Here is a 21182-nt window from a genome sequence, read left to right as displayed (position 1 = left end):
AACTCCTGGACAGTCCGTCATCTATCTTTCGCTGGTCGGTTTCAACTGATTCAAGCAGTAATCTACTCCACCATTTCTTTTTGGGCATCGATCTTCATTATCCCTAAAGAATGCATACACTTACTCGAGCAGATGTGTAATGCTTTTCTTTGGAGAGGAGCTCCGACGACTGCTAGAGGAGTGAAAGTGTCTTGGATATCAGTATGCACTCCCAAGGAGGAGGGTGGACTAGGGTTAAGGAGGTTGGAGGATTGGAACCGTGTGCTCGGGCTAAAATTGATATGGTTGATTTTCGCAGCAGGTGGCTCTTTGTGGGTTTCTTGGGTTAGAAGGCATTTGATTGCAGATAGGAATTTTTGGGATATTCAACCACAGAGGCGTGATAGCTGGATTTGGAAGAGCCTTTGCAACCTGCGGCATATTGCTCGCCCTATGGTAATATGCGAGGTTGGTAAGGGTTCCACTGCTCGTTTCTGGCATGATAACTGGACGTCTCTAGGTCCTTTGATTGATCTCACTGGTCCTAGAGGACCAGGGGTTACTGGACTACATGTGGATGCAGTTGTAGCGGAAGCATTGAGAGATGGTGATTGGTGGGTTAGAAGAAGCCGTAGCAGAAACAGACTCATTACTATGCTACGGGAGTGTTTACCTGAAGCTGCCCCTATACTTAATTCAGAAGCGGAAGACATTTATCTCTGGAAACCAGGGAACAGAGTAGCTTCTTGTACCTTCTCTACTGCGTTTACTTGGGAAGCTTTGCACCCACAGGGGGAAACAGTTTTTTGGCACCGCCAAGTTTGGTTTCAAGGGAGGATTCCGAAACATGCTTTTATTACTTGGGTGATTGCTCGCAACAGGCTGGGAACGAGAGATAGAATGCGGAGTTGGGGCCTGCAAGTGCCGGCAACTTGCATTTTATGCAATGCGGCGGATGAGACGAGGCAACACCTCTTCTTTGATTGCCCTTATAGTACCGAGGTGTGGACATTTTTTTGCTCAAGATTGAATCTCTACCCTCCTGCTTTGTTTGAAGATGGACTTAGATGGCTTAGAAACCCTTCGCCTGATGAGTTTGTGAAGCTGATCGCAAAGCTTGTGTTCCAGGCAGCCTTGTATAGTATTTGGAAGGAGAGAAATGTTCGAATTCATAATCAAGCTTTCCGACCAGCCCAAGCCGTGATTCTTGAGATGAAGCAAATCATACAAGCCCGTTTGGATCCCTTGTCAAGAGCTAGCAACTCTAGGAGGACTGATACTACATTATTAGGTACTTGGTTTAACGTTTTCTAGCAGGGGAAGAAAGAAGAAGTAGAAGAAGAAGAAGGTGAGGTATTGTTGAATTTTGAAGTTTGGTGGAGAGTTGAAGCGGTGAAAAAGTGAAGAAGAGTCGAGGTAGTTCAGCAGTTCTTTTTCTTTCTTTGTATAGTTAAGGTTTTGAAAGTTTTATCCCGGTTTGTGGGCGCCTTATAGGTGTAAAGTTGTAGCTCTTTCTTGTTTTTTTTTAATAATTGGAATAAAAGAGGTTAAAAAAAAAAAAAAAAAAAAAAAATTTATAGTTAAAACAAAATATTGATCTACTGGCCAAGAGTAGTCGATATTGACCGATTTATTATTGTTATTTATAGCTCACCTAACTAACAGTAAAACGACAAAGATACAGCACAGTGCTAACTACAACCTCGACCTTTAGATGGGTTCAAATTTGCCAATGGTGCTAAATGAAACCACGTTAGTAATCATCCCAAAAAGAATATTACAAATTTTGATTTTCCATTGCAAACATATATTAACATTATCGTGCCGAGTTCTCATCCATAGACAGCAATCATAAAGCATCCATGTAGGCTTATAAATGCATCTCACTATTCTCTTCACTCTTCACTCTTCACTCTTCACTCCACTGAGGAAAAAAAGATGAAGTGTCACTACAGAAACACTATCTCTCTCTTGCTTTGTCTCTTCATCACATATGCGTCTTCCCAGTCTGTAATACAACAAATCACCAATGACTTCAACACAAATCCGCAGCGTATATATGTCCTCTCAATAATATTCAAGTATCTATGTCTTTTATATACTATACTAGTGTTTGGGCCCGTAGTAGTACTACGTACAGGCAAACAATTTTTTTGAATTCCTTAATATTAATATGTATGAAAACTACATTTTTTGGTTAAAAATGTAAACACCATCTCCTACTATTCTCAAAAAATGCTGAAGAGTGTTAATTTGCATTTTACATAAAGCCACAAATTGTGGATATTATATCTAAAATTTTATAATACTTTTAAAATATATATATTTTATTCGTTCATTCTTTTCCCAAAAGGGACATCTTTTACAAAAGTAGGCACTACAATAAGAATGACATAAAAACAAAATGGATCAAAGGCCAAATGAAGTGAAACACACGTAATCTCTTCTACAAAGTAATATCGATTATATATAGAACTATAGAAGAGACCTTTTTTTGTGCCGTGAAAGTAATCGTGGAGTTCTGTGTGGTAAGGGGCAGTTGTATTTTGTTGTTCAATAAAAAAGGGGCAATTATTTTTTACAGTTGAATAACTTTTTTTTAATTGATTAACTTTGTAATTGGCTCAGATTTTTAACCACTATGTCAACAATTAATTAAATTTTATTTTTTTCTGAAAAACATTTTCCACTTGTCTGTCTGTATTTGAGTAGCTAGACGATTTGAACTTTAGTATATAAGAGATTTGGATGCAAATCTTCAGTCTTGTTTTGTCTTACCAAGATGCTCTGTTTTTTTAAGCAGATGAGGAAGTGCAGAACCAAACCCAAACGTGGAAGAAGAAATGCATTACTTACAAAAACATCAAGAGATCTCATCGCGTGATTATAAACTCTCTTCTTCAAACACACTGAAGGGTCTGAGAGAACGTCCTCCATCGACTTACTCTTTGAAGATGGAGGCTTTCCACAGAGTCCTTAATTCAACAGAATATTATGAAACTCGTCCTTTTTCGGCTGGTGGATACAACTGGTAAGTTTTCATAATTTGATCATTTATTCACCTTTATCAAATATTTATGTATACGAAACATTTCATTTGATTGTATCATCATACTATGTATATAGGACTCTTCGTGTGTACCCCAACGGGAACAACAAGGATGGTGGTTCAGGCTACCTTTCCCTTTATGTAGCCATTGACAAGTCGAGCCTCGACGCTTCTGCACATCAAGAGGTTTATGCGGATCTCAGGTTTTACATCTTCAACAGGAACCAGAGGAAGTACTTCACCATCCAAGGTTTTCTTTGCTAAACTTTTTTTTAAAATAATCCTTCCCAACAAACCCATTTTCAATCAAAAATGGGAAAAACAAGAAAGATGCTGCTATGTGTAAAGTTTTGATAATGTGGTTAATCTTTATATGTTGTGTTAAACTGTAGATACGGATGTATTCCGATTCAATGCCTTCAACACGATGTGGGGATTCTCTCAGGTTCTCCCTCTTGATACCTTCAAAGACCTAAAAAACGGTTACCTTTATGATGGAGACCACTCCGAGTTTGGTGTAGATGTAACCGTTCCTAAGCCTTTTGAGAAATCAGAACTTTTATCTTTTAGTAAGCGTTCAGACAGATTCACCTGGACAATTAGGGGATTCTCCACGCTGACCCGATATACTTATTCAGATGTCATCTCCTTCGCAGGAAGAAAATGGTGGGTCCACATTAATTCAAAATATAAAACGTTTTGTTTCATGATTTAACATAGTAACTTTATTCTTGTCACCATTTGGATTCAAACCTGGCATACTTAATGCATACTGGTGACAAAAAAAAGCTTCTTGTTATAGAGTTACCAAAATGTGTTCCACATGATGACCAGGCAATTAGGAATAAATTCAAGTGGTAGTGGCAGCGGAAGTGGAAAAGCGGTGTCATTGTTTTTTCACCTTCTTGCGAACCAGAGAACCGGAGCCTATGAGGCGGTTTACGTTCTAGCCAAGTTTCAAGTTCTAAACCAACTAAAACTCGGCAACATCCAGATGGAACGTAAGCACATACTATAATATTCTTCGCAATGAAAACATTTTACAAACGGTTAATGAGTGCTCTCCTGTGATCTTCCATTTTTTTCCTGACAGTGGAGAATTGGTACGGAATAACATCGTTTGGATGGGGTTTCAGTGAGTTCGTCTCTTTTGATGATCTCAGAGATTCATCAAAGGGTTTTCTTGTGGATGATACACTGATGGTTCAAGTCGAACTGGAGGCCATTTCTACTACCAAGTACTTCCCGAGTTAGATGATTAATTTTTCCAAATAAAGGAATATGCAGCTTCTTCATCTATGCTTTATATCAACCACCACTATGTGTTTTTTATCGGCTATATTCAACCAGCTAATAATAATAAAGGGAAATCCATGTTTGTTTTCAAAGATAGGAAAATATTATACTACAATATATCTCTGTTTTCAAATAAAACAATAATTAATCTTGTGTTCAAATAATGTAAAATATTAGGTCACATTTTTAATAAAGCAAACTATTTATTAATCATTTTAAAACTATTTTATAAATCAAATAATTGATTAAACACTCAAGTGATTATATATATTTTTAAGGTTTAAAAGAACACATCTTAGTAACTTTTTTTTAAAGACACATCTTAGTAACTTCAAAGCCAAAATTTTACATCATCACCTTTTGATTCATTTTTCTGCTAAAACATCACTTGATTATATAAAATAAATATGGAGAAAAATAAAGGGATTTTTGCAAAATTGACCTATAACTTAAAGTCAAACACAAAACTAACCTCCTTTTTTTTTGAAAATTGGTTTTGCCCTATTCACCCCACAAGTTCATATAATTTACGAAAATGCCATCCATTTTTTTTTTATTTTTTTTTTCGAAAATGACATTTTTACTCTCTCACCCTCATCATCTTCAAGTAATTACAAGATTGCCATTGTCATCAATACCACAACCACCATGAACAACCAATTTGAAGCTCTTAATGCTCCTAAAATCGATTTACCCTTCTTCTTTTTCCATTCTTGTGACCTAAACACAACATATCTCTCACTTTCTCTCCACAATGAGCTAAAAAAACTCAAGATTTTGATTCTAAAATTTTTATGGTTCATAGAGTCATAGAAGCTAACGATTATGGGTGGGTGACTTCCGTTTGTGATTCTGTGTGCTTGGAGAAGCCTTATGTATGCTAAGGAACTTATCTCACTAATTTAAGGTATGACATCGAGTTTTTTTCCAGATCTGTTCGTCAGACGACTTACTTGGGAAGTCGTCTGGCTGTAGACGACTTACCTTTCAGTCGTCTGGCTGTAGACGACTTACCTGGAAGTCGTCTGGTCAACGCAGAGGTTATTTTTGCAATTGACTTTAAAATCTGTAACCTGAGACGACTGAAAGTTAAGTCGTCTACTATTGTTTGGATTCAAAAAAAATTCCAAAGAACCTAGACGACTTACATTTCAGTCGTCATAGGTTAATTTTGTATTTGACTGGATAATTTCAGAAGTTTGACTTCCCCAGACGACTTACATTTCAGTCGTCTGGCGAAAATTAAAATAATAATATTTTTTTTAAAGTAAACGACTTACAATTAAGTAGTCATAGGTTAGTCTTGCAATTGAAAAAAAAAACTTCAAGATTTAATTATACACAGACGACTTATAATTCAGTCGTCCACCAGACGACTTAATTGTAAGTCGTCCAGGATTTTTTTCCGAGATTCTGGTCAAACCTCGTAAATCCTGGACGACTTACATTTCAGTCGTCTCGTGGACGACTGAATTATAAGTCGTCTGTATATAATTAAATCTTGAAGTTTTTTTTTCAATTGCAAAACTAACCTATGACGACTTAACTTTAAGTCGTCTACTTTTAAAAAAATATTATTATTTTAATTTTCACTAGACGACTGAAACGTAAGTCGTCCAAAAAGTCAAACTTCTGAAATAATCCAGTCAAATGCAAAACTAACCTCTGACGACTGAAATGTAAGTCGTCTAGCTTTTTTGGAGTTTTTTTTTAACCAAACAATAGTAGACGACTTAACTTTCAGTCGTCCGAAATAACAGATTTCAAAGTCAATTGCAAAAATAACCTCTGCGTTGACCAGACGACATATAGTTTAGTCGTCTAGACAACTTAGATTGAAGTCGTCCGCGTCTTCTCCACTAGTTTTTAAGTCTTCTACGTTAGTTTATGAATAACTTGTATTTTTAAGAGTGATAAGTAACTTCAAGATATGTAAAACTCATATTTACAAAATATGTTCTCTCCCTTAGTTTTACTAAATTTGACTAAGTTTTTCAATGCAAACTTATAAAAAATATGATATGCTTTGACTAGTTACTATTGTTTGTTTCCATCTCTTACCAACATTCTTGTTTATTAAGATGAGAAAAAGGCCATTGGAGTTTATTATTGCATATGAGAGATCCAAAGATAAGAAAAAGGCTACTGAAGTCTATTATTTCATTGATTTGTAAATGTGTAAACACATTGTTAGCACATTTAATACATCTTGGAAAACATTATTACTGATTTTACAAAAAATTCAGAACTAAAAGAGTATACATGCAATTCATAAAACAGATCACAAACAAAACTATTATAGATCATTCATCTACAAAAACAAGCTTGGATTCCACTTGAGTAGACAAGACCAGACAACTTTTAAGAAGTTCAGACGACTTCTAAGAAGTCCAGACGACTTCCAGGAAGTTCAGACGACTTTGCCAGAAGACTTTTAGGAAGTTCAGACGACTTCCAGACGACTTTACAGGAAGTCCAGACGACTTTACAGGAAGTCCAGACGACTTTTAGGAAGTCCAGACGACTTCCAGACGACTTCCAGATGACTTCCAGACGACTAACAAGTAAGTCGTCCCAGAAGTTTTCCAGATCTGAAAAACCTGCATATTAAATCCAGATCTGAAAAACCTGCATATTCAAAAACGTTCAAATGGCTTAAAAACAGAAAAAAATGAGTGGAAGATTATATAAATCTACCTTTACAGAACACACAAAAATACATATCTAAAAATAATAGATCTACCTTTAAATTAGTGGAAGATGAGTACCAAATAATTAAAAACCTGCAAAAAAAAAATAGATTAGTAACAAAGACATGAGACAAAATTGAAAAATTCATATAAAGTTTGGTGTTTTCAAGTCAAAGAGATTAGAGTGGGTTTGGAGAGTTTTAGTTTGGGAAAAAAGTAAGAACTTTATACAACAAGAAGTTACCAAATGAAGAAAAATCAGACATAAGAACTTACCAAAACGCTCAGAAAAATCCAGACGACTTCCTAGAAGTCCAGACGACTTCCTGGAAGTCCAGACGACTTCCTGGAAGTCCAGACGACTTCCTGGAAGTCCAGACGACTTCCAGGAAGTCCAGACGACTTCCTGGAAGTCCAGACGACTTTGTCAGAAGACTTCCAGATGACTTCCAGACGACTTCCAGACGACTAACAGGTAAGTCGTCCCAGAAGTCTTCCAGATCTGAAAAACCTGCACATCAAATCCAGATCTGAAAAACCTGCATATTCAAAAACGTTCAAATGACTTAAAAATAGAGAAAATGAGTGGAAGATTAGATAAATCTACATTTATAGAACACACAAAAATACATATCTAAAATTAATAGATCTACCTCTAAATTAGTGGAAGATGAGTACCATTTGATTAAAAACCTGCAAAAGAGATAGATTAGTAAGAAATACATGAGACAAAACTGAAAAATTCATATAAAGTTTGGTGTTTTCAAGTCAAAGAGATTAGAGAGAGGTTGGAGAGTTTTAGAATGATGAACATTACATTTTTGTTGCAGCCATTTGAGAGGAGGAGAGAGAATGTGTAAATTTTTCTTTATATAGGGAGACAAAAAATCCAATTAGATTAAATATTTTTGACTCAGACGACTTCCTGGACGACTTACATTTCAGTCGTCTGGTGAAGAAATTAAAACAGACGACTTACATGTAAGTCGTCCAGAAGAGTTTAATATTTTTAGCGGGAAATTAAATATTTTTAGCGGGAAACTAAAATAGAAGACTTTCCAGACGACTTACTTGTAAGTCGTCTGGACGACTGAAATATACGTCGTCCGGGTAAATTATTTAACAGACGACTGAAATATAAGTCGTCCACACCCTAAACATAACCCCTAAACTTAATTATCTAATTAAACACTTCATAAAACCAAATCAAACTTGAAAAGTGTTTACTATACACAGAAATAAACACATATAGGTGAAAACTAATTTTTGAAAAAAACATTTTAGTTTTCCAAAATCTAACCCTAACAATACATACAATACTACAACATATGTTTGCCAAACTCCTAAACCAAAGTATTTCATGATTCACTACTTCCACTCATATATCTTCAAAACAAATCAATTTTATCATATCTTAATTTATATCAGTTAAAACTGTTTATAATTACTTGATTTTTATTTTTTACGCATCTAAATATTTTTTTACAAGATTTATAAATTATTTTTAAAATAAACTGGTACCAGACGACTTACACTTCAGTCGTCCAGACGACTTACACTTCAGTCGTCCAGACGACTTACACTTCAGTCGTCCAGACGACTTCCAACATCTCAGACGACTCAGACGATTTACTGGGGCTATATTCGTAAAAATGGCTTCTGTTTTTTTGTTTGGTCACAAGGGGCTGAGCTGTAATTTCACTAGGCTTTTAGGTTAGTTTTGCATTTGATTCAAGTTTGGGTATAGGTTTGGAATTAAAATCAAGTTGTGGGTTAGTTTTGGCAAAAACCCCTTTTATTAATCATACGTAATTAACGAATATCTTAAACTATGAGAGAAACTCGTCTAAAGTCCTCATGAAATATCCTAAAAATAATAAAATCAAATATATTATATATTGTTAGGCATTTTAAAATTCAAAACACCAATCCAATATTTTTTCAAATAAGATTGCTATAAAACATCTTCATTACAAAGTGAGGATGTAGCAGAGGGTGGATATCTTCAAAACTATATAATAAAAATGTATTTTTCAACTTACAAATAGTGTAAATAAATATGACTAGGGTTCTCTAATTGGGGTGGTCTAATTGAATCAATTTGTTTGTTTGGGATTCTCTAATTGGGATGTTCTAATTGATGTTCGTCATGTATAAATATAAATTAATTAATTTAAGAATATGATTATATATATATATATAATATTTAGCATAAGTATTCAATTTCTAGTCTACGACACATATTTCAATGATGCTTTAACTTTAATATTAAATTTAATATTGAAATAATCTGTTTTTAAATCAATATTTCTAATAAGAATCAGAGAACCTGTTAAATATAGTATAAACCTAATTAATATTAATGTTGTAATAATGTGAATTTGGATCAATATTTCCGATAAGAATCATAAAACATGGCTATAATATTAACCACTAAAATCATAAACTAAATATAAGATAAATCTAATTATGATATTATCAGTAGAATTTGTTAATATATATTGTTAGTATATATTTATTAATTAATAATCTCAACTATGATAATGATAAAACATGACTATAATATTAACAATTAAAATTATAAACTAAATATAAGATAAACCTAATTATGATATTATCAGTAAAATTCATTAATATCTATTGTTAATTTATTTATTTAGTTAATAACCCCAAATACGATGATAAATATATATACTCAAAAAATATTTTAAATAATAGTATATATATATATATTGGTAGAATTTTTCAATATCCGTTCGTTAATTAATTAACTTTTTCGTCTAAGACTTCTTTTATTCAATATTGTCTATCAAACAGAATAACATAACAGCTGATATGGTACATGCATCAAGAAAGTCTAAACAAGCTTTTGAGAAAACAATCTAACTTGACAGAAAATGTGATCTGGCAATTACGATTACAAGAGAAATCAATGATGAAAACCAGACCAAAGATTGGTTGGATGATGACAATACATTGATATCAAATTGATCCTGTTTCACGCTTGTTGACAATCGAAGTGGTTTCCCGGATCACAACGGGCTGCAGTCACTTGTGTTGCCTACACGAGAAAAGTTCTCTAGATAAAGATAGATATTTTTCTTTGATTAAAGTTGTTTAGGAGGATATTCCTTCCAAAAAGTTTACTCTTGAACTCGTCGAACAATCTGCGATAACCATTACAACAATAAAACATAGCAAAACGAGCATAACTCAGATTACAAAAGCTGACGGCAAACGAAAATATCTCCGAAAACTTAGGGAAAAGATCGAAAATAAAGCCATAAGACTGGAAAACAAAGAAGAAAAGACTATTATAAAAGGAATCCCAGCGCTGGTCTCAGAAAGCCACCGGCACAAGGTCACAAAAATCTCCATTTTTTTTCTCTGACGGTTGACCTACTGATTCGCTGAACACCCCAAGTTTTGAGATACAATGAGTTGATTCATTAATTAATTATCTTAAGTATTAATACTGCAGAATAAAGAAGAAAAGATTATTAGAAAAGAAATCTCAGCATCGGTGCTCAGAAAACCACCGGCGCAAGGTCACAAAAATCTCATTTTTTCTCTTTAGCGGTCGAACTACTGATTCTTTGAACACTCCGAGTTTTTGAGATATAATGAGTTGATGATCTGCTCATTAATTAATTATCTTAAGTATTAATGCTGGAGAACAAAGAAGAAAAGACTATTAGAAAAGAAATTTCAGCGCCGGTGCTCAGAAAGTCACAGGCACAAAGTCACAAAAATCTCTTTTTTTTTTCTTTCTGACAGTTGAACTATTGATTCTCTGAACATCCCGAGTTTTTGAGATATAATGAGTTGATGATCTGTTCATTAATTAATTATCTTAAGTATTATTAAATATATACTAAAATACATTTTTATGATATAAATTAATTGTACTAATGGTTTATCATAAAATTATGGAGAAGATGATAAATAAGCGAAATCACTTCACAGAGTAAATACTATAAATAATATTTACACAATTTTTTTTTAGTTTCATTGGGTGGTTCTAGCATGTTCACCGGAACATAGTTTGGAATATTTATTGGAACAATCGACATTGTTGCGTATAGGAGAGAGTTTCACAATTGGGTTCTAGGTGAGAATAAGTTGTATATGTATGTAAATATTTGACTGGCTAACCTAAGCATCATAAAAATATTCCTAAATATATTGGTATTACCATGTTTATAGTATTTAGTTCAAATATAATATATTACCTACCATAATAGGTGATATTTAAATTAATGATCAGTTATGGTATATATTTGGCATATTCTCTTTTACAAAGGCGATATAATAGAAATAATGAGAGAATTTCAGACTTTCAGTGATTTAAAAATATAGTAAGTGTATTTTTTTGGGAACAATATCAAAACTGAATATCACGTTTTGCGTGATTATTAATATATCAAATCATACTACTAAAAAATCATACAACATAATATATCGTGTATTATATTTTTATCTTGAAACCTAGACCATATACACTAAAAATTATACTTTTTATGTCTGCAAAAAAATTTAAGTGAGTAGCAAATCATATTCTCCGTAATTCTATGTATATCATATAAACTCAAGTATGTGTAGTATAAATATAAATATTTTATATAAAATAAGAGATGTAAACTAAAAATATATGGTTAATTATACATATGTTCGATTATCTTCGGATATCCATTCGGGTTCGGATATTCAATCTCTCCTAATTTTACACCTGTTCGGATATTTTGCTACTTCGGTTCGGATTTCGGTTTGATTTTTTTGGATCGGCTGCAGCTTCGGATATCAGATAAAGTGTCCACCCTTATACGTCACATTCACCGTATCATATTTTTATTTTAACTCCAAATTATGCTATTACAAACTATAGGGCGGCTCAACAGTTAAACGTGAATCTTAATAAGACAGATAGAATTATCGGCGGTAAAATCGTATGTAATATTTCGTTATATCATATTTAAGAATCAATTAAATTACAATGTTTTCACTTGAGCATATTCTCGAGTATGATAGAGCTGGTCCGAAATCATTTACCATTCCTTCTCTTTCAAATAGAAAAACAAGATCTTTCTTTCTTTCTTTTTGGTATATTTGTTTTTTTCTTTTTTGGTTTTTGTCTTACTCCATTCTAATTCCAATAAAATATATCAAAGTAAAAAATAAAAGAAAATGCAAGTCCCCCTCTCCGAATTTCCTCGCAAGTCACTGGAATAAAACAAAATTAGTAGATTAAATTAAAACAAAGAAAGAAGGAAAAAAAAGCATCACCTCCTCCTCTTCTTCGGTGACTCTTTCTTTCTTCTTCCTTGTGCTACCGAACTTTCCGCTTATTCTCTGACCCATTTCCAACAACCACCTCTCGATTCTTCCCCCTTCCTTTTTTAATCCGCTCCCTTCACCAACCGTTATTTCTTCATTTCCTCCCCCTCTCTCCGCCGCCGTCCGCCGCGCATCGATCGTAATCCACATGCTTTCCTTCTGTTGCGTCTCTACCGTCTCCGATCACTCTCTCCCGATGCCTTTACCGGAGCAACCCGGTGTGACTCGATCCGAACCGATCATGACTCGATCTGCTTCCCATTCCCAGAGTTATAACCATCACCGTCATCAATCCAACCGCCATCCCCTCCATAGTCTCTCCTTCAACCACCAGAGTCAACCTCCCCCCGTTGATGTGAAGATTAACGATATCGTTGGGAATGGAATCGCGGGGATATTGCATAAGTGGGTGAATTACGGGAGGGGATGGAGATCAAGGTGGTTCGTGTTGCAGGATGGTGTTCTTTCGTATTATAAAATCCATGGACCTGATAAGATCTTCCTCAGTCCTGAATCCGAAAAGGGATCAAAAGTTATCGGAGAGGAGTCTGCTCGTATGATCTCTAGCCACCACCACCACAACAAGCATGGTGCCAGCCATCTCCATCGCAAGCCTTTCGGAGAAGTCCATCTCAAGGTTCGATTGATTCCTCGTAATAAATTGATACAATCTAGGAGTTGAATAATTGAAGGTTTTGATGTCTGATGTGTGTGCAGGTTTCGTCGGTGCGGGAGAGTAGATCAGATGATAAGAGGTTTTCCATATTCACTGGCACCAAGAGGCTCCACTTGCGAGCAGATACGCGAGAGGACCGAGCAGCTTGGGTTGAGGCGCTGCAAGCTGTTAAAGATATGTTTCCGAGGATGTCCAACAGTGAGTTGATGGCTCCTACCAACAATTTGGCCATGTCGACGGAGAAGCTTCGGCAACGGTTGATTGATGAAGGAGTTAGTGAGTTAGCTATTCAGGACTGTGAGCAGATTATGAGGTCTGAGTTCTCTGCACTTCAGAGCCAGTTGGTGCTTCTCAAGCAGAAGCAGTGGCTTCTCATTGACACCCTTAGGCAATTAGAGGTATGATCAACCAGAGTTTAGATTGATTGTTTTAGTTGTGTTTTGTGCTACTCAACGCTGCTAAGAAATTGCTCTTCCTGTATGATTCTATAGACAGAAAAGGTTGATCTGGAAAACACACTTGTAGATGAGAGTCAAAGGCAGGCTGTAAATGGAGGTTCCATTGATTTAAGACATGAGAAGTGCAGTGGTTAGTCGGCGAGTTCACTATTCTTTTAGCTTTTGTATTTTTTTTATTCGAGTTTGCAATTGACTTGGTTCGATTTACCTCAGAAGGGACTGCCACTGAATCTGATGATGATCATGAACGAGGTGATGCAGAAACTGATGAGGAAGACAACACCTTTTTTGATACACGTGACTTCCTCTCTTCAAGTTCTTTCAAAAGTAGCGGTTCTGACTTTCGTACATCGTCGTTTTCTTCTGATGGTGATGGCGTTGGGTCATCAGAAGATGATATCGATCCTTCCATCAAGTCTATTGGATGCGACTATCCACACGTTAAAAGGAGGAAAAGCTTACCTGAGCCGGTTGAAAAGGAGAAAAGTGTGAGCCTTTGGTCAATGATCAAAGACAATATTGGCAAGGATCTTACAAAAGTTTGTCTACCTGTTTACTTCAACGAGCCACTATCTTCTCTACAAAAGTGTTTTGAGGATTTGGAATATTCATACCTTCTTGACCGAGCATTTGAATGGGGCAAAAGGGTAAAAGCTTTGTACCATTTAAAGACCCTTATGGGTAGCTTCTTGAATATTGCTCATTACGTGAAAACTTTACACAGGGAAATAGCCTCATGAGGATTCTTAACGTAGCTGCTTTTGCTGTATCTGGGTACGCATCAACCGAAGGAAGAATCTGCAAACCATTTAACCCATTGCTAGGTGAAACATACGAGGCAGACTATCCAGACAAAGGCCTTCGATTTTTCTCCGAAAAGGTTTCAGTTCACAACTTGTAATTACTCATTAGCTACTGCTATTCAGACCTCTTATTTGTTTTGGTTTCAGGTCAGTCACCACCCTATGGTTGTGGCATGCCATTGCGATGGCACGGGATGGAAGTTCTGGGCAGACAGCAATCTGAAGAGTAAATTTTGGGGTCGGTCAATTCAGCTTGATCCTGTTGGTGTATTGACTTTGCAATTTGATGATGGAGAAATCCTTCAGTGGAGTAAGGTACCAATCAAATATCCATTTTAATATGTTCTTTGTTCATTAATATAACGATTTGAACTTTTAGGTAACTACATCAATATACAATCTTATACTTGGCAAACTGTACTGTGATCACTACGGTACAATGCGTATTGAGGGCAGTGCTGAATACTCTTGTAAACTTAAATTCAAAGAACAGTCCATCATAGACCGGAATCCTCACCAGGTACCTACCTACTTTCAACATGTTACCATTTGATGGATGAATTCACGTGGTATGTTTAGGAGTGAGCATTCGGTTGTTCATTTTCACAGGTTCATGGTATAGTTCAAGATAAGAGTGGGAAGACAGTGGCAACGATGTTTGGGAAATGGGATGAGAGCATGCACTATGTCACTGGTGATTGTTCTGGGAAAGGGAAATTGAGCGAAGATATGTCAGGAGCTCAACTTCTGTGGAAACGGAGCAAGCCTCCTGGAAACCCAACAAAGTATAATCTGACACGTTTTGCAATGACGCTGAATGAGCTTACGCCTGGGCTTAAGGTGAATGGCGCAGATGATTATGTTTGTTATTTTCATAAATTGTTTCTTGTAGTGAGACATTGAGACCATGAATGAGATATGGATGTAGGAGAAGCTGCCACCAACAGATTCAAGGCTGCGACCGGACCAGAGGTATCTGGAGAATGGAGAGTTTGAAATGGCCAACGAAGAGAAGTTGCGGCTCGAACAGCGACAACGTCAGGTAATACAAGTCTCTCACTACCGATACCAAATATAACAAGTGCGGTTTGGTTTTCAGTTCGGTTTTGAATACAAGGAAAGTAATAAAAACAAAATTAATTTCTTCGTTAATTTGAATTAGTATGTTTTGGAGGATTAAGAAGAAAGGCTAGAATGTTTCAAGTTTATTTTTAAAGGCTAGTTCTTTAAAAATATAATAATAAGATACACCATTTTCATATTTAAGTTCTATATTTTACAGTCAAGTTTCGTTATGGACTATCTGTTAATTTATAATAATATATACTATTTTGTTAATTCGTATAAAATATGCCCATCTTATATTTTTAAGATAATAATTAAAATCTGGGTTTTGTATATACTTGTAGTCTTAACTTTTAAAATGATGTTCATACGGTTGCACTATTTTGTCCGTATTTCATTCAGTTTTTATAATCACATCAAAACTCACATCTGGGTGTGTGTCACAGGCTAGGAAGATGCAGGAGAGAGGATGGAAGCCGAAGTGGTTCACGAAAGAGGAAGGAAGCGAGGCTTACCGATACAAAGGAGGGTACTGGGAAGCCCGCGAGAGCGGATCATGGGAAGACTGTCCAGATATCTTTGGTCACATCGATTCCGAACAACAAACTGAGTAAATAACATGAGCTTCAGTTCTTTTCTCATCGATTCTTAAATCACAAAATCTTAACCTCCTATCTTTTTTTTTTTCCATTTAGAGTTTTTTTTTTCATGGGCTTTCTTTTTCATCTCATTATCTTTACTCACAAGTTTGCGTTACAAGTATTTTTAATTGTTATTTTTTTGTAATCAAAGAAAAAGTTCGATTAATATACAAATTTGTTCAATCCTTGTAAATGGAGGAATATGCTGTATATCTTATTTGGGCTTACGCAAAAGGCAGAAAGCTACCTTGCTGGATATCCGCAAGAGGTAACAATGCTAACAGGAGTCCTCTCTTGTCTTTAGATATTTAAATTATTCTTTTTGTTTCTGACAAAAATTTCCAGATTCCTTGATTTTATTGTGATTTGTCCGACTTAGCTTAACGTGTAAGGAGTTTTCCCATACGGGCACGATCAAAGTTTCGTTTGAAAGTAAAATGTGTGTTATGTGATTTTTTTTTTGTATCTTTAGAATAATTTAGTAAGATCAGAGTTTCTCTTACTTGGGAGACCGTTGTAATGAAAATTGGTTTTTCAGTATTCCAAGATTTTCAAAAGGTTATATTTTGGTGGCAAAAGAATGCTTCGGCTTCCTGCTCAATCAGATTGGGGATGCAGAAGAGGTTTTGATATGGAGGATGATCAGCTGGATGGTATTAACACAAACCAGGAAGCATAGGAGGACCAGGTGACTAGGAAGAAAATTTGAATGGTGGGAACTATTCTCATTGGTGGCAAATACAAGAAAAAAGTGACTGGTGGAAAAACTCATGTCCAAGCAGCCAAACAAGAATGGTGAAAAAGGACCATTACCTCCAAAGAAGGCTACTTCCAAGATAAAAACCTAGTCAGGAATAGAGAAGTGGAAGTGGCTTAATAGTCTTTTTTTAATTTCATAAATAAGATAAAACCTAGTTAGGAATAAAGTTCATTGGCTTTTCTTTGTTTATCAAATTGCATTGTTCCTTTGCAAGGTCCCTGAATAATGAATTCATGTTGAGGTTTTATCTTCAGTCATTTGTCTCTATATTCTTTCTGGTCATTGGTATTGAGGATATGGAGTGTTGCACATGCTATTACAAATATTCTAACCTTGAATCATTTCTAAGTGGTTTCATAGCATATACTATTTAGGTGAGGTTATTTTTAATTTTCGTGGGAAGTAGAGAGCTCCTAACCTGAATCAGATGCGGCTAGTTGTCTGACCCTCACGGTGAAAGGGTTTACTACTTAACAGGTCAATCTATATCTTGTAGTTTTGAGGTTACATAACAACTTGGTACCACCTGTTACTACATGGTTATTGCATTTTCTCAGGTTTTCTTATGCTTTCAAAAGTAACGGATACAAGGGTTCTCGTAAATGGTTTTCCGATATCTTGTTGACGATAAGGGATGTTATACTTAGCTCTATCTAGTTACTGGGCTTGGTGGATTGTAAGGTTATTAAGAGTTTATAAGGTTAGTAGGTTACTATAATCTGGTCTTCTATCTGGTACCGTATGGTTTGGAGTCATCCTAAAAACAAAGGAAATCTTATGAGACAAAGCATGCAAAGTTTTAAATTGTGTCATGTACAGTTTTCACATAATCACATTGACTTAATCTTACTATCTCTGTTTGTACAGGTCCATCACAAACGTTAAAGGTCTCAGGAATATGCACAATGCGTGCCAGACATATATGTTGGGTTTTCAGAGTCTCAGGAATAAAGGGGAGCAAGATTATACGGAAAGTGTTCGCAAAACTTGGGCCCTTCACGTTTAATAGTTATGAGGTTGTACAAAGTCTGGATTCTAAATATGGTACGGAGGAGGATTTTCAATGTATCTATTTCATGTTTAACAAGATTCTAGATTACAAGGCTCCGTGCCAAGCAATATAAGAGATCCTGGTCTCTTCCAGCGTCTTACGCTTTCGAAATGAAGCATTTCCTGCTGGATCCCCGAATGGTCCAGGCCGGGGTGCTCCGGATAACTTTTAAGAAGTGACGTCCTGATCTTTCACCACCCGAAAATTTGCTGTGAAGGTACGATTTCGGTCGAGCAAAGAGCACGAGTCCAAACAAGAATTCGGAAGAAAAAGGGGAAAGTGTATAATTAATCCAGGAAGCAAGTCTCTTTTCTTTGAGCAGGACAAGGGTCTTCTTCTCCTGCATAAACTTTTAGATTTTAGGATATAGAAAGATCTAACCTAGATTTCGACTATAGTCTGACCGGTTGACACACATCGGTTGCGGTTGCAAGATTTTACGGACGTGGATCGTTGTGATTCTAACATTAATAAGCGATTTGTATGATTTGTATAGCCGTTAGAAATTTGTGCGTTTGCAAAATATTTGTGACTGATTGATTATAATATATTATAACGGTTTAATAATAAATTACCAATAGTAATCTATTCTAACATAATAAAAATGTCAAAAACATACTATTATGATATAGTATAACAATTATTAATTGAATATAACAATTATAATAATAATTAATTAAATACAACAATTATAATAATTATCAATAATTATTATAATTAATAACAATATTACGTTATTTATTTATCTTGTAGTTTAAATGAAGGTTATAATGTTAATAAGTTATTTTGAAGATTTATATTAGAACTTTTTAAAAAAATATTTTTTTTCGTTTATGTATGTATATATTTTATATATGTATATATATTAATGTTTAAAAATTATAGTGAATAATTTTTCGTTTAAAGTTCTTACAAAATAAATTATGATATTTTTAGTGAATTTAAATTAAAAATTAAAATTTTATATTTTTTTTTATTTTTAATATTTTATTTTTAAAATTTAAATTAAATAGTTAAAATATTTTAAATTAATTTATCCATCTGCAACCGTAAAAGCTAGCGGGAACCAATTTTTGATTTTAAAAGGTTTAAAACAGCTTATAGAGTTTTTGTCGTTGCTTCAAAACGCCAACAAGAACTACAAACTCCAAAAGATGCGTTTGTAGGTGGTAGCGAAAAAACCAGCCAGATCCTATGATAATCGATAAAAAAACTTCTAAACCCTAGTAAAGGAGGATGGCAAACTATTCACTTTCGATTATAGAAAACAGCAGCTAGAACTAGTGTTTACAAATCATTATTGTTGGGCTTATATCTTGACAAAGCATGGGAAACCTTATAAGAGAGTCAAGGCTGACTTCATCAATGTCGATCGGGACATGACCCCGAGCTTACAACAAAGCTGCAAGGTCGAAAGCCCGCACAAAGACAAATAAATCGGTCTCTTGGGAATATTCTCCGATCCTAACCAACAAAGCCTAAGATCTTTGAACCAATAACAAACCAATTTGGATATCACGGCAACAGGCGGAGAGAGGAGCGACTATTAAAAAGGAGAAGATCAAGAGAGAACAGAGATTCTAAACCCTGGATACACGATACACACACGACCTCAACCTCAACCTCTGACTCTCAATATTTTTTTCTTAGCTCTTATATTTTTATTACTTACATTGTAACCTTTGTATTTCAATCAATCTTTATTAATAAAGTCCACTTTTTGTCAACCGGAATCTGATTATATTGTTGTGTTCTGAAGACATCGTTGTCCAAATTATTTCTTCCATAATCTTTATAAATAAACTACCAAATACCTAATGTGATTTTTAAGATCTACACCAATGATTTTATAATTAATTTTTTTGCCACCTCTCGTATGAAAAAAATGTGTCTTAGAGCCACCAAGACTTTCCAGTATTCCTAAATAGTTTTTCATTCCCCCGATGGTAGTGGTCCACAGTAACTGTTGAACTTCTACTTGTATGGCTTCTGGGACCTTATACCCAAATTGGATGGAAGATTTCATAAAACTAATTTGTTGTCTTGATATGCTTTCATAATCCTTAAGAATCCTCAAAATAACCTCGTAATCTTGACTATTTGCTTTGCAAAAAAAATAAGACTATCGCTGAAAATAATAAGTGAGAGAGCACTCAACTTCCTCTGGCTATCTTCAAGCCTGTTAAATGTTTTTCTTCTTATTACTTCTGGATGCTTGCAATTAGTGCTTACTTACATACAATAAACAAATTGGGTGTTAAAGGATTACCTTGTCTTAATCATATGTCATTTTGGTTTTTCATTTATGAGTACTTTGTACTTAAGAGAGGAGATACACGCCATCATCAAAGATACCCATTTAGAGGAGAAACCCATCTTCAGCAACAATTTTTGTATAAAGAGTTATTCTATCCCGATTGTAAACCTTGTTCATATCCATTTTGATAGCTAAAAACTTTGTCTTTGCAGTAATTATTTTTTCTGAGTCCATAAAACATTTCATAAACTATAAGAATATTATCTGGAATCAATCTCCTTGAAACGAAGGCAGACTGAGTCTTTCGATTATATTGGTATAGTCATTAATGATCTTTTATGTAGAATAAAAATTTATATATTATACAAAAGACATAAGGAGAAAATGATAGCGTGTTAAATTTAGTAAAATTATTTGTCAACTAATAAATGACAAGTTTTTAAATGGTGAAGAACATATAAACTATAAAGTGTCATAATAGTGTGTTAACGGTTGATTATGGTATAATTATTTGTAAAAATTATTAAATGGAACTATGGAAATATAATTAAAAGTAAATAAAATGACGATAATTTTTTTCGATTAACCAAGGGTGTCCAGCGGTGACATGTTAGCTCGGTTCACCAGACGTGAGAGTTAGAAACTTACATCACCTGGCCATATGACGGACACTAGCAATTTTGTACTAGAAAGAAAACGATGCCCGCCCTAGACCAACAAGACGCCTTTTCGTCCAATGGAAATTACTAGACCAAAACAATGTAGTTGAATGACGATAATTTCATATCAGTTCTTCGCCAGTACGTTATTGTTATTTCATTATAACAACTCATGAATTTCTTAGTTTCAAAAAAAAAACTCATGAATTTCTCGTTTTTTAGTAAATCATTCTACCTGACTATTTTCCAGATTAACTCGATAAAATATCAAATGATTTTGCATTTTGTTGTTTTCTTTACGTGAGCAGTTTTCTCTAAGTAAATTTTTTACTAATACTAGTTCAATAGGGTAGGATAGGAAGTGGGCCACTGAGTCTCTGCATACAAGAAGATGGACACAAATATTTATATGGTAATAATATAAACAGATAAAAAGAATAGTTAATGAAATAAATAAAATAAGA

General features: G+C 34.7%; 2 protein-coding genes across 3 annotated transcripts; both read left to right on the top strand.

Annotated features, from left to right (window-relative positions):
* Nucleotides 1-1636: 1636 nt before the first annotated feature.
* Nucleotides 1637-4798, top strand: LOC111213495. The gene is made up of 5 exons (XM_022715256.2): nucleotides 1637-3010; nucleotides 3106-3278; nucleotides 3421-3694; nucleotides 3863-4029; nucleotides 4122-4798. The coding sequence occupies exons 1-5, from the start codon at nucleotides 2823-2825 to the stop codon at nucleotides 4280-4282; spliced, it is 963 nt and encodes a 320-aa protein (XP_022570977.2). The 5' UTR covers nucleotides 1637-2822; the 3' UTR covers nucleotides 4283-4798.
* A 7463-nt stretch (nucleotides 4799-12261) lies between these two features.
* LOC106388435 (oxysterol-binding protein-related protein 1C) lies at nucleotides 12262-16176 on the top strand. 2 transcript variants are annotated; one of them, XM_013828511.3, is made up of 10 exons: nucleotides 12262-12985; nucleotides 13066-13422; nucleotides 13516-13612; nucleotides 13699-14129; nucleotides 14207-14362; nucleotides 14433-14600; nucleotides 14665-14805; nucleotides 14895-15125; nucleotides 15214-15327; nucleotides 15797-16176. In XM_013828511.3, exons 1-10 carry the CDS (start codon nucleotides 12497-12499, stop codon nucleotides 15962-15964), a joined length of 2352 nt encoding a protein of 783 aa, XP_013683965.2. In that variant the 5' UTR covers nucleotides 12262-12496; the 3' UTR covers nucleotides 15965-16176. The 2 variants fall into 2 exon arrangements, with proteins under 2 accessions (XP_013683965.2, XP_013683964.2); XM_013828510.3 differs by having other exon boundaries at nucleotides 12263-12985; nucleotides 13696-14129.
* Nucleotides 16177-21182: the final 5006 nt, after the last annotated feature.

This window comes from Brassica napus, chromosome A3 (genome assembly GCF_020379485.1).
Source record: "Brassica napus cultivar Da-Ae chromosome A3, Da-Ae, whole genome shotgun sequence".
NCBI lineage: Eukaryota > Viridiplantae > Streptophyta > Magnoliopsida > Brassicales > Brassicaceae > Brassica > Brassica napus.
Note: the sequence above shows the minus strand (reverse complement) of the source record. Positions and strands in the feature narration are given on the sequence as shown.